The sequence below is a fragment of the Mesoplodon mirus genome, assembly GCF_964341445.2.
Source record: "Mesoplodon mirus genome assembly, chromosome: 11".
NCBI classification, from domain to species: domain Eukaryota; kingdom Metazoa; phylum Chordata; class Mammalia; order Artiodactyla; family Ziphiidae; genus Mesoplodon; species Mesoplodon mirus.
The window spans coordinates 53,886,687-53,900,961 of record NC_138987.1 but is presented as its reverse complement, the minus strand read 5'-3'; the positions used below and the strand labels follow the sequence as shown (position 1 = coordinate 53,900,961).

Below are 14,275 nucleotides of genomic sequence, written 5' to 3'. Positions count from 1 at the left end.
CCCGGCCGGCGCCGCCCGGGAACCCGGCTCCTGCAGCCTCCCGTGCGCGGAGAGGCGGGGCCGGGTCCAACCCGCTCCCCGCGCCTCCGCCCCTCGGACCAGGCTCCGGGAGCAAGGCGCCCCGCGCGCGGGCACGCGACGGCCAGAGCGCCCAGGCGGTACCTTCAGCAGAGCAATGAAGAGAGCCGGGGAGAAGCAACCGCAGCCGGCCGAGACGTTTCTTGCGCCCGGGATTGCTGCCGCCGCTGCGGCTGCCTGAAACTCCCCAAAGTTGCGAGCCAGCGAGAGGCTGCCGCCCGCCGGGAGCTAAAGGGAAAGGAACTCGTAAGATGCCGGAGTGACAGACAGACAGACGCACAGACCTGCAGAAGACACCACCATCGGCGGCCTTTCCCCGGAACCTGTGAGGCTTCCCAGCTCCGTGAGTTGCTTTCTGGACGGGTGGCTTGCTAAGTATTTCCGTGTAATTGTTTATACGATGCGTTTGTATATTTTTGTGACTCTTGGAGAGAGTTAAAAAAAACAACGCAGGATGCACCTTAAAAAACAATTGAGTTTCTGATATTGAGACGGTTGTGTTGATAGAATGGGACTGTAAATGTCTGTAAGCAGGAGTAACCCAGGAAAAATTGCATCCAACAGTAAAAAAGACACATAGGCTCCCCAGTGTGAAAATTAAAAAACCTCCATTTCAAAAGTTATTGGAAAGAAAGCCAGATATTACTCTTAAGGGCTAACTAGTGCTAGTTAACTTTGCTTTTTTACCCCTCTTTAAATATTGATTGTTTACCAGGTTCACTGGTGACAGGCTGAGCTGGTGGAAAAGGCGCCTGGAAGAGCCTTAGAGGCGACCATAATGTCTTTACGTTTACACGCACTGCCCACCCTGCCTGGAGTTGTCAGACCGGGCTGCAGGGAACTGCTGTGTTTGTTGGTGATCACGGTGACTGCGAGCCGTGGGGCCTCCGGGGTGTGCCCCACCGCTTGCATCTGTGCCACTGACATCGTCAGCTGCACCAACAAAAACCTGTCCAAGGTGCCTGGGAACCTTTTCAGACTGATCAAGAGACTGGATCTGAGTTATAACAGAATTGGGCTTCTGGATTCTGAGTGGATTCCGGTATCGTTTGTAAAGCTGAACACCCTCATTATTCGGCATAACAACATCACGAGCATTTCTATGGACAGTTTTGCCACCACTCCAAATCTGCAGTGTCTTGACTTATCATCCAACAAGCTGAAGACTGTGAAAAGTGCAGTGTTCCAGGAGTTGAAGGTTCTGGAAGTGCTCCTGCTTTACAACAATCACATTTCCTATCTCGACCCTTCAGCGTTTGGAGGGCTCTCCCAACTGCAAAAACTCTACTTAAGTGGAAACTTTCTCACGCAGTTTCCCATGGATTTGTACGTTGGAAGGTTCAAGCTGGCAGAACTGATGTTTCTAGATGTTTCTTATAACCGGATCCCCTCCCTGCCGATGCATCATATAAATTTAGTGCCAGGAAAGCAGCTGAGAGGCATCTACCTTCATGGAAACCCATTTGTCTGTGACTGTTCCCTTTACTCGTTGCTGATCTTTTGGTATCGTAGGCACTTCAGCTCAGTGATGGATTTTAAGAATGATTATACCTGTCGCTTGTGGTCTGACGCTAGGCACTTCCATCAGGTGCTTCTGCTCCAGGATAGCTTTATGAACTGCTCTGACAGTATCATCAATGGTTCCTTCCGTGCCCTTGGCTTTATTCATGAGGCTCAAGTGGGGGAAAGGCTGATTGTCCACTGTGATAGCAAGACTGGTAACGTGAATACCGATTTCATGTGGGTCGGTCCAGATAACAGAGTGCTGGAGCCCGATAAAGAGATAGAAAACTTTCACATATTTCCCAATGGAAGTCTGGTTATAGAAAGTCCTCGTTTTGAGGATGCTGGAGTGTATTCCTGTGTTGCAATGAATCGGCAACGTCTGTTAAATGAAACTGTGGATATCACAATAAACGTGAGCAATTTCACCGTAAACAGATCCCATGCTCACGAGGCATTTAACACAGCTTTTACCACTCTTGCAGCCTGTGTGGCCAGCATTGTTTTGGTACTTCTGTACCTCTATCTGACACCGTGTCCCTGCAAATGTAAACCCAAGAGACGAAGAAATATGCTAAACCAAAGCAATGCCCATGCATCTATTCTCACTCCTGGCCCTGAAAGCGATGCCCCCGCCGATGAACGGAAGGCAGGGGCCGGGAAAAGAGTGGTGTTTTTGGAACCCCTGAAGGATACTGCAACAGGGCAGAATGGGAAAGTCAGGCTCTTTCCCAGTGAAACGGTCATAGCTGAGGGCATCTTAAAGTCCACGAGGGTGAAATCTGACTCAGATTCAGTCAATTCAGTGTTTTCAGACACACCCTTTGTGGCGTCCACTTAATTTTGTGCCTGTATTTTTATGATGTAGTGATTGAATCTCTTCATATTCAGCTTTGTGTGTGGTCTGCAGAAATAAACAGCAGGACAGAAATGGGGTGGTTTTGTTTCTCTGAAATACAACCAAAGGGTCTCTTTCCCTGGTTAATAGGAAATGTGCTAAAGCACTTAGGTTCGTGCCAGAGAAAGATGAGGTTGTTTTTCAGTTTAAGTTCTAGATAATATCTTAGTCTTTAGCACCACTGATAATTTCAAAGCTGGCCTGGAGGTGATATAACTGACACTGTCCTTTCACTCAGGATTCTTGAAAGAAAAAATAAGTTCCAAGTATTAGTATTCTTAAAAAAAGAGATTTTACTAACTTATTGGGACCAAAGTTGAGTTATGTTAAAGAAAAGTGTTGTGTTCATTTTTAAAAGATGTAGAAGGAAGAACCAAGCAGCAATTATTTATAAAGCACAAAGTAAAGTTAGATTTGGGAATAATTCGGTTCATGTCATCATTGTAGACCAGAGTAAACAGACTATCCTGATCAAATTTACTGAGCAGTGCCGCATCCCATATGGTATTAGATAAATAGTACTGTAAAAGTACATTTGTTTGACTGTCTTCTTCCCATTCTGTACATTTCCTATCTTTGTGCAAAAGATCTTACTGAAAATTTAAAGCCATCATTATTTGTTGCCATAAATATGTAGGTGTCAGTGCCAAAACGTCTGAGTAACTTCTTCAACCTTTGGTCTAGGAGACTAGTATTTGTTCATATGCTTGTGTGAATGTATGTCTTAAATTATATGAACTGTTAAAGAGATACCACTGTATTGTGCTTTGGACATTTGAATTATTGTAAATATATGTGTTCTGCGACTTGATGTTCTATTTTATTTGCTTATTTAAAAATATACATCTAAGATGTTTTATGTGATCTGATTTTGCTACTTTTGTGTTAACCCTCTATAGCAAATACCTCTCCAAATTTCTTAGAGTTACAGTACAGAGTTTATTTTTTTTTAAGAGGGAAAAAGGCTCTAAAGTGTCCTACCCAGTTTATACCTTCTATATCACATTTTACTCTGATACCATTATACATTTCAACCAGGTTTGGAAGATATTTAAGCTCTGATTTTGGAACATGTGAGAGCCCCGGAGACCTCCTCCTCATTCCCATCCCTGCTGTGAGGTAATCGAGTACCCACTCTTGACCTAGGTTTCCTCAGCTATGAAATGAAGATTTCAGACTAGGTGATGTCTAAGGTTTCTTCTACCCTGGAACTGATGACTTCCTGGTGGTCTTAGCTCCATTACAGCCTTGGACTGGCTTTCTGAAAATGTACCATATGCTGATGGAGGACAGGAATGGGATTAGGACAGACTAGCGTAGCACTGCCTAGCTCCGAGGGACTATGATTTTGGATCATCAAGTCCAGCTCCTTTCCTTTCTCAGGGATAAATGAAACCCAGAGAGGGTTGTGGGTTGTCCGAGACCACACAGTGAGTTAGTGACAGGGTTTCGAGGAGAGCTCAGTTTTGGGATTCTTCCTGGCAAAGATAAGAGGGTCAGAAAGTGGTTATTTTTAACGATGGGGACGGAGAAGGAGCCAAAGAATGAGACAAAAGAGAGGTCAGAAAATGGCATAGGAGAATGAATCAGGGATGTGTTGTCCCTGGGGCCAAGAGAAGAGAATTTTTAAAAGATGGAAGTAGGCGACAGTAACATATTTGGAGAACTGGAGAACCAGATGAGGAGGGAAGACTGACTTTGGCAATGGAGGTTTTGGGGGAACTGGGTACTTGGTGACAGCTTGATAAGTGCCAAGCCAGGTTCCCAGTGGCAGACGCTGGTCAGCTGGGGGTTAAGGAGTGGGTGATGTGTGAGGAGGGAATAGGATGTTAGCCACTGCTCAGTCGCGTTGACAATTCTTTATTGCCCGTTGTTATTTTTTTTTTTTTTGAGGTGGACCATTTTTAAAGTCTTTATTGAACTTGGTATAATACTGCTTCTGTTTTATGTTTTGGTTTTTGGCCCCGAGGCATGTGGGATCTTAGCTCCCTGACCAAGGATCGAACCCACACCCCTTGCATTGGAAGGCGAAATCTTAACCACTGGACCGCCAGGGAAGTCCCTGCTTCTGCCTTTTAAACACAGACCTCACCGGTTAGATAAGATCCATCAGTCCCACAGATATTACAGGAAAACTTTTTTTTTTAATTTAATTTTTTTTTTTTTTTTTTTTGCCACACTGTGCGGTTTGCGAGATCTTATTAGTTCCCTGACCAGGGATCAAACCCGTGCCCCATGCATTGGGAGCCTGGGGTCTTCACCACTGCACCACCAGGGAAGTCCCTATAGGAAAACATTTTATTCCAGTTCCTGCCACTTAAGTAATTAGGAAGAATTCTGTGATCTGTGTGACCTTTGAAATCATCACTCCTTTCATCGTTCATATTTGGAGAATCTCAGACTCAGAGATGCTGTGATTTGTTCAAGGTCACGAGAGAGTCTGGACACAGGGGAACCACTGACACTCTCCAGCAAGGGGAGGGGCTGCCTCCAGGGGCCGTGATGACCCCAATGCTGAGTGTGAAAGAGCCTGGCTGGCAGGGAGTTTGCAGAGGATCTCTGAATTCAACCTTTTCTCTAGGGTCCTTCAGCCCTCAAACCCTTGCTTCCAGGAAACGCATGCTGCCTTTGGCAAGGGGACATGGACAGTGCTAGAGTGGGGAGTTTGGAGAGCCTGATCTTGGCTGGTCCTAATCCAGATGCTTGGTTAAAGGATGGGCTGAGCTGAGATCAAAACTAACGTACTTACAACCAAAACAAAACATATATATATAAAAAACGGAATCACTTTGCTGTACATGTGAAACGTAACACAACATTGTAAATCAACTATATTTCAATAAAAATAAAAATAATAAAAAAGAAAACACAAAAATCCTGAATGCTGCAAAGCAAAGCTTTGTTTTGGACAGGAATAGGAAGGCGCGGTGATGTAAAGCATAGAACTGACTGTTACGATGTAGAATTTTAGGTTCTTACGTGTACCTATTTTTTTTTTTTTTTGGTAGTTGCCTGATCACATGTATTTTAAATATAGAAACAGAACTAATTTGTACTTTATAAATTTGTTCCACTCAAAACTTTTATATAATTTTCCTTCTAAGTAATAATCTGGATTTATGTAACTGGGTTATTCTTTTAAGGTACTTAGTATTTTTTATTACACAGTTGTGAGAGAGGTGGATACTCATGGGAAAAATCAAGCAAAGATCATTGATGTGAAATTTTCCTGGGCTTACAATATTTTTTCACTATAACTAGAAGATATTAGGTTCATGATAACACACTGTCTAGTTAATCATGAGTTACATTTTTAAAATACACTTTGAAGACTTATAATCTGAACTAATGGCCTAAAACATTAATTTATAGTTAACTTCTTCATGAATCCTCACCGTTTGGCCTAGAGAGATTTAAATATTAAAAAAAAATTTTTAGCTCTGATTGCTTGAATTATTTGCCCAGAAAACATGTTGTTTTTTCATTTTTCTAAATAAACATTTTTCTGAAATGTTAATCAGAAGGGACATAGGTGAAACTTATGGGGGTGGAAACATAAGAGGGACAAGAAGACACACAGTCCAGATTCTAAAAAGACGTCTGATTTGTATCATCCTGCTAAGCCCTGTTAAAAGAGGATATAGCCTAAACACCCTGCAGTATTGCTGGCTTTTCTTTGCCATGACTGCTGCTTGATGACCTTTTAGTGTCATCTGGTTTACCAAGTGGTCTAACAATATGTCTAAACCCAGGCTTCTCCATGGGATCACAGGGGAAAGTTAGATAAACAAGCGTTTCCAGCAGGTACCCTCTATACATTCCCCAACCAGAGGTTCTGGTTTAGGCCACCTGAGGTAAGGCCTGAATATCATATATTTTTTTGAAATTTCCAAATACTTATGCTTCTGCTTATTTTGTTGAAGCACAGCCAAAAAAAGTGGGGCTGTAGCAAATTTTGTGTTTGGGGCTCTGTCAAAATACATTATTATTACTTGCTAATGGATTTATTAATAAAAAGAATTTTAGCACTCACTTAAAAAAATTCTAATATGTTGGGAAAATGAAAGAGTGATTCTCTGATACTAAATAAACTCTAGAGTAAATTGTTGGCTATAATTTATGATTTCTATTTTTCTAAATTATGAAATACAGAATAATTACTTTGAGATGACTACATCTCTGATTCTTTCATTTTTTAAAACTATTTTTTGGCTTGAAAGCAGCAACAGCAGAAAGCTTTGAAAGCTTTGGGGCTTTCAAATTTGATTAGATCATAGTAAAGTGAAGGCATATTCCAAAGATATGAGTGCAGATTTCAGCTACAGAGAACAAACTTCTTTGTTTTTTCAATATAGTAGAATAATATTTTTAAAAGAGAGCAGTGAAATTCTTTTCACGGTTTTCTCATCCCTCTTTGCCCAAGAGCCAGCCCCAAATCCATATTTTTTATTTTTTATAATATGAAAGTTAGTATGGAAAGATGATGGTAGTTCACCCTTGCAAGTATTATTTGTTAGTAACATATAAAATGTAGAAACAAAAACTCCTATAATAACCTTTTGACTAATTGAGAGGACTGCTTACAGGACCATTGTTATTTGTGAATAGATTCCAGAGGGGGAATCCTTTTACAGTGAGGATCAGAGTAAACAGTATGGAAACACAGATCCTTTTATAAATTGTAGGAGGTGATATATACATATAGATAGATAGATCTAGATCTATATCTATATCTATATAGATATAGATATATAGATATATAGATGTATGTGTGTGTATATATCATATATACATACATATGGAATTTATAGTGGCTTTAATTTATTAAGTGTGAGAATTGGGGTTTATTATTCCTCATTACAGAAGCCCTGAAATGGGAAATATTAAACCCTCTCCACTGTTACAGATAGGAAAAAGAGGCTTAAAAGGGATAAATAATTTTCCCAGGTGACTCAGCTAATAAGTCATTTTTATCAAGAGAATCATTTAAAAAATACCTCTGCACAGAACCCTTAGGGATGTTCTACCAACAGAATAACTATGTAAAGCACGGGCCATAAGTAAACTCATAAATGTAATTAGTGCTCACAGCCAATCTGGGAGAAGAGGAATGAAGGGTCGGGGGATCATAAGTCGTTCAAACATAATAAAGATGGAAATTATTATTATTTTTTCCCTTAAAACACAATGAGTCACAAGTAGCAAAATTAGAAATCTACCTAAGAAGATTTGGTTTAATAGACAAAGCCTCCTTAGTCTGCTGGCTCTTTTCAGTCTGTTTGCACTTCACACATGAAACTGCTTAATATGCAAAGCGAATATCTGCTTTATCATTATAAGCGACATATTTAAGATTTTTAAATGAATAAGTGATTGAGTTCAATTTTTTAAAATTAAAAATGACCCCAATTTACAGGAAAAAATAATCCTATTGGAGGGGGCATCTGAAATTTTGCTTTAAATGCCTAGAAGAATGGAGGAGGCAATTCAGACCCAGTGGGGGATTTTTTCAGCTAATTTTCAAATTAGATTTCTCAAAATAATAAAATTATTGCATAAGGTAGCATCATCAGCTTACCTGATTAAACTTCTCTATTAGGTAATATATCAGCAGAGTATCAAACATCATACTCAGAGTATGTGTATATATTAAGTGTCTATAGGACGGAGGGAACGAAAAGTGCCCACGAACTGAGAAGGCACCTTGAGACTGAAAAATGAGGCAGGCAGCTGCGTATAATCAATGGATAAGTCAATTATAGGGTAACTTACAGGGTGGGATTGGGATCCGGCGAATAACCATTCAGAAGCATTTGCAGCCATACTCTGTACCACTGAGGGGCCATTGAGGCAATTTTGTAGTTAACCTAGGGTAAGGGGGTAGGTGCTTGGAAACAGGACATGCATTCCTAAGTCAAGATTCGTGAATGGGTAACTAGTCTCCTGGGCGCCAGGAATACGTCAGTGAAGTTTTCCATCATTGTTTGGGGACTAACAGAGCATAGAGGCCACCTGGTCCTAATGATTATTAAACAATATCTTTTAACTACAAAGCCCTTGACGACAGAGAAGTGATTTACTGCACAGTACAGTCCTGGGTAGGGTCAGCGGAAGGACAGGAGAAATTGTCAGGGTCCAAGATGGTGTCAGTTACACTAACAACTATGCACTAGGATCTTGGCGTCGTGGAGTTGAGTATCATAAGATCAAGGGTCAAACCCTTGGTGATGAGTGGCCAGTGGTAACCAGAAGATTATTAAGCATTTCTATGTAGTGTGGAGGCCGTAAATGATGTATAATAACTATTCTTTCCCCTTAAAGGAGATTACAGTACAACTGAGAGGTGAAACAAAAAATACTGAAACCAAGAGTAAGAGTTGATTGGTCTACTAGTGACTAACCTGGCAAATAAGAGATGAGAAAAGGCAGATAATTAGCAGAGACCTTGCTTTACCCTGTTGGGCTAATGTGACACAGGCTTGAACACTAAATAGCCAACCCATGGATGCTCTGAATGTTACATTAGCTGGGATCCTTACCTCAGAAAGACAATATTGTAAGGAGGTGGTGCAAACTTAGTTAATAGTGCTCTAAAATGAATGTCAGGGACTCTATTTAAAATTATTATTATTATTTATTTATTTATTTTGCGGTACGCTGGCCTCTCACCGCCGTGGCCCCTCCCGCCACGGAGCACCGGCTCCGGACGCGCAGGCACAGCGGCCATGGCTCACGGGCCCAGCCGCTCCGTGGCATGTGGGATCTTCCCAGACCGGGGCACGAACACGTGTCCCCAGCATCGGCAGGCAGACTCTCAACCACTGCGCCACCAGGGAAGCCCCTCTGTTTAAAATTTGACTGCTCATTTATTATCATTTATGATCAAATCTAGAGGAGAAAGAGACCTTAATATTTCACACTGGTCCTTTATCTACACTCACAGCCCCAAACTTCATGTCCATCACAGTTAGAATGAAGACTTCTGAATGTCCTAGCCATGTCCCGAGGAATGAGAATAATAACAATGACAAAGGGAACTCTTCTCAATACTCTGTAATGACCTATATGGGAAAAGAATCTAAAAAAGAGTAGATATTTGTATATGTATAACTGATTCACTTTGCTGTACAGCAGAAACTAACACAACATTTTAAATCAACTATACTCCAATAAAATTATAAACACAGAAAAAATAATAACATTTTTATCTGTAAGCTCCATGATAAGGACTTTACATATTTTGTCCCATACCTATGAGGAAGGTATTTTTACATCCATTTCACAGTGGGAGAATTGAAGCTTAAAAATGATTTGTCTAAAGAACATGGAGTAAAAGAGTCAGGATTTGAATCCGGTTTTGTCTGGATCCATCCAGAACCCAGCCTCTTAATGTCTGCACTGTAATATACTAAACTGTAATACTTTCCACCTCCATAAGAGGGCTTTGCTCATCATGTCCCCTTTGTCCTCTGCTTATCTGGCTTCAGGAGACCTTTCCTCCAGTGGTCTGGCTCTTCTTTCAAGACTCTGTACCCTGTCCCGCAGTGGTTCCCCCTCCCCTTGGCAGCTCGCTGCTTTGGCCCTTAAGCAATGCTGGCTTTTACCGTTCTGTCTCTATTCACATTCCTCATCTTCCTGACCAGATCCTCAGCTACTTGGGGAGATGTCTTCTATCCCTTTATCCAGCACCTAGCCCATAGTAGGTGTTTGCATATCAACTTTTCAATTATATTCGTTCATTCATTCAACACACAGTATTGAATACCTAATATGTGCCTGTCCCTGAGCTCGACCCAGAGATCAACAACAATCCAGCTGCTCCCAGTGTTTGAAGAGAGGCAGAAACACAGCTTTAATGAGGCAAGTGCGCCGCTAGAGAAGTGCCCAAAGACAGGGAGGTCAGGGAAGTTTTCCTGAAGAAAGGATGCCTGAGTGGAGGCTTCAAGGAGGCCTCTGTGTTTGGAGAGGTCTGGTTTGTTTTCCACAGCTGGACATGCAGACAGGATGGAAGGCAGGATTGTGAACGTACTCTGGGGCCCTGGGGATTCAACCAGAGCGGCTGTAGGACACACAGCATTGGTGCCCTCGGAACTACCTTGCAATGGGCCCCCTTCGGTAGGTTGATCACTTGGTCCTCTGGATGCGGCCCAGCGTGAACCCTTCTCATTCCGCACTCCACCCTTGCTGAAAATGTAGCTGCCATGTGGTCCTATTTCATAGCTCTTCAAGGAGGATGCATAGTAAATTGGCTCATGTAAAGGCTTATAGCACATTTTGCAAGCTAAAAAGAGTTAGAAATATTAGCTTCTCTTGTGTAACAATGTGGGCTTAGTACGGTAATGATGAAATAATGCTACTTAATTCAGTTATCACTCTATAGACCAAGAAATATCTCGGAGCTAATGTTTATCCAAGCCTCACTGTAATTAAATTTACATTGCTAGCCTAGATATTGATTTGACTAAGCCAGTTTTATAAGAGTAAATGATTTGGGTGGGAAGAGACAGAAAGATGTGACTGACCTGCAGGATTGAATTACAACAGTTCAGGCTGATTATTGAGCATTTGTGTGCATTTTTGCCTCAACTCTGCCTGCTTAAATACTTCTCCAAAGCATTCATGCTTGAGTGAATCTTTCTAGAAATCTAGACTTCAAGAGCTATGGCACAGGGAGTTTTGTTTGTTTGTTTGTTTTGGTTTTCTTTAATCTGTATTTTTTTTAACTGTATTCTTTTTTCCAGAGAAAAGGACCTTGCCTGAGGTACGGACTTAATGAAAGGCCTGTGATGTGAAAGCCTAAGAAGGCTGTTTATTTTTTATTTGTTTTCAGTTTTTTAGTATTCATACTTAATTACAACCTTAGGGAAGCCTTGAGCTCTCAATCTGACCTACTTCAAATAAGTGGAGAAAATAGCTGTATCTCCCCTAAGCAACCATTTATAATAACTTTGACTCTTTCCTAAAACCCAGAGGAAATGTCATTCTTGATCCCGGGCCAAGTTTGTCAGGAAATATTTGTGTTAATAAATCTTATTCACGTAAGGATTCAATTTAAAAAATTATATCATTAATCATAATATATAATTTGAATAAGGACCTTAAATAGGACTTCATTAGCTATATGGTATGAAGTGATTTGAATGACAAATCAAATCACATGTTGATTGTTATTGATTGTTAAAAAAATGTTATCACATTCTTTTTCTCGTTTAATTGGTCAACGTTAAGCATCTTAGGCATTTGACAGGGTTTTGGAAAATGAGATTATATGCAGCCCTGTAAAGGGTCTGAGATTTCCCTGAGGACCTGGACTCAGGCATCGCCCTTTAAGGATTGCCTGCTTATCATGATGAGGTGGCTGACTAACTCCCCTGCTATTTGTCACTCAGAGTAGTCTCTAATTCTGTTCAGTTTTCAGTACCGCACACTTGGGGAGAAGGGAGAGGCAGCAAGCATCCCTTACATCTCTTGAATTTAGGGCCATTGCCAGGATTCCTGCAAGGCAACAAAGCCTTTTCCCACAGGGTCCTAAAGATTTAGAGGAGATGGAGGCAGAGACATTTATGGGAAGTTTTTCCTGGCTATGTATTTATCTCCTCAGTTTATTTTTGGAAAATGCTTGGAACACGTGTTTATTATTTGCTATCAAACTACCTTAACCATACTTGGCTATAGAAACTCACCCTCCAGCCCCACCCCACCCTGTCCCTCTTAAAGGCATTCTTGTCCCCTGGAAAGTGCCAGGCGCAGAGTACTTCACTATCTATGGGCAGTTCCATGCAACGTGTTTATATTTGACCTAGAAATGCCTTCTGGGTTGTTGAATAAACGTGGTTCTTCCCATGGTCTTTCTCATCTCAGTCAAATGGCAACCCCATCCTTCCAACTGCTCAGCCCCCAAGCTTGGTGTCAAGTCTGACTCCTTTTTGCTCTCATACCCTATATCCATTCCACCAGTGGGGAAGTTCCCGTGGCTTTACCTTCAAAATTAGCTGGAGGCATCTGACCTCTTCTCACCACCTCCTTTCCATCCCCATCCAAGCCCCCAGCATCCCTCACTGAATTAGCTATTAGCAGGGCTGTAGCCTTGCTGGTCTCCCTGCTTCCACCCTTGTCCTCCTACAGCCTGTTCTTAAAACTACAGCCACCATGATCCTTCTGAAGCGTAAGCTAGCTCATGTCCTTCCTCTGGAATCAGTGTGTCTCAACCCTTGACTACTCCCGGGAGGCGCCAGTGGAGACTTCAAAACCACTCCCAGTGGTTGAGAGTCCGCCTGCCGATGCAGGGGACATGGGTTCGTGCCCCGGTCCGGGAGGATTCCATATGCGGCGGAGCGGCTGGGCCCGTGAGCCATGGCCGCTGAGCCTGCGCGTCCTGAGCCTGTGCTCCGCAACGGGAGAGGCCACAGCAGTGAGAGGCCCGCGTACCGCTAAAAAAAAAAAAAAAAACACTCCCAGGCCTCGGCTCAATCCAACCATCACTTGGTTTTAGAAGTTCCACAGGTGACTGTAAAGCCACGGTTGGGTCCTCATAATGGTCTTCAACCCTTCCCCGCCCCCTGCCAGTTCTCTGGCCTCATTGCCGCGGCCCATCCCCCCTCATTCTGCGCCCACCCGTCAGCCTCTGTGCTCACCAGGCACACTACCACTTTGTGCTTGGAATTCTTTTCCCGATTCCTGCCTGACTGGCTTTGCCTCCTTCAGGTCTTTGCTCAAGTGTTGCCTCAGCGAGGCCTCTGACCAATTTATTTAAAATTGGATATCCCACCCCAAGCCCACTTTCCCTCTCCCCTTTTCCTGTTTTATCTTTCTGCATCAAATTCATTGCCAGCGGACGTCCCATGTATTTTGAATGTTACTGTGGAGTTACACGAGGGCAAGAATTTTTAGCAGGTTTGTGTGTGTGTGTGTGTGTGTGTGTGTGTGTGTGTGTGTGGTGTTCCCAGCGCCAAGAACAGTAGAAATAAATATCTGCAAATAAATATTTATCCAGTGAGTGAAACACACTCAGGAAGGAGCTGTGAGGCTGCCCACTGAGGTGAGGAAAGGCCACAATGGGCAAATAGTGCTGACAACAGTTGGTTTCCACGTGTCACATTTTCTACTTTGTCCCACAGTTTGTGACACTCTTCTTCAGCCCCCCAAAAAGTGCAAGGCCTTGGCCACATTCAGTGATGAATAAACGGTCTAAATACATCTAAGTCCCTTTCACATATTTTCTCATTATTTAAGGCATCCGGTTTGGTGTTTACAGAAAGATGTCCCGCTGGGTACAGGAGAAGCAGGAAGCGAGCCAGTCTCCTCTCAGCATCTGCTGAGTGAGTGATGCCAATTAGCATGTGTCAAGGGCCTGAAAAGAATCAGACTGGGCTTAAAAGGTATCAGGCAGTAAGCCTGACACAGCTTTAATAAGCTGTCTCCTATCTTTGGAGCAGGTGGGTTTTTTTGTTTTTTTTTTTAATCTAGTTCCATCAAGAGGCATCCTGCCGGCTTTAGAGGCCACACAGCAGAGATGCTGTGTTTACTCAGTGACTCTTGAGTGCAGTTAAAGATGAGCTCTGGGGAGGTGGTGTGGTGCAACAGGTCAATTAACTCTTTTCCTTGTCAATACGTGGAAACTTCCAGCAACTTCCATGGCAACATATTTTCTGAATTAGCTCCTGGTATGAGGAAAAAGTTACATTACCACAGAGAACACCAGGCAAAAGGAAAAACCTGAAAGGCATGGGGTGTGTAACATGAGGGTTGGCCACTCAGAATATCCACCTACTCCGGGTGAGGGTCAAGTGTGTGATG

At 42.5% G+C, this 14,275-nt stretch overlaps 1 protein-coding gene across 1 annotated transcript; it reads left to right on the top strand.

Moving 5' to 3' along the window:
* The first annotated feature begins 300 nt into the window (after positions 1–300).
* Positions 301–3,343, top strand: AMIGO2 (adhesion molecule with Ig like domain 2). The gene is made up of 2 exons (XM_082635897.1): positions 301–421; positions 794–3,343. Exon 2 carries the CDS (start codon positions 857–859, stop codon positions 2,420–2,422), a length of 1,566 nt encoding a protein of 521 aa, XP_082492023.1. The 5' UTR covers positions 301–421; positions 794–856; the 3' UTR covers positions 2,423–3,343.
* Positions 3,344–14,275: the final 10,932 nt, after the last annotated feature.

What these genes read in the sequence shown, in the direction of transcription:
- AMIGO2 (XM_082635897.1), top strand. Translation starts at nt 857, where the DNA reads ATGTCTTTACGTTTACACGCACTGCCCACCCTGCCTGGAGTTGTCAGA.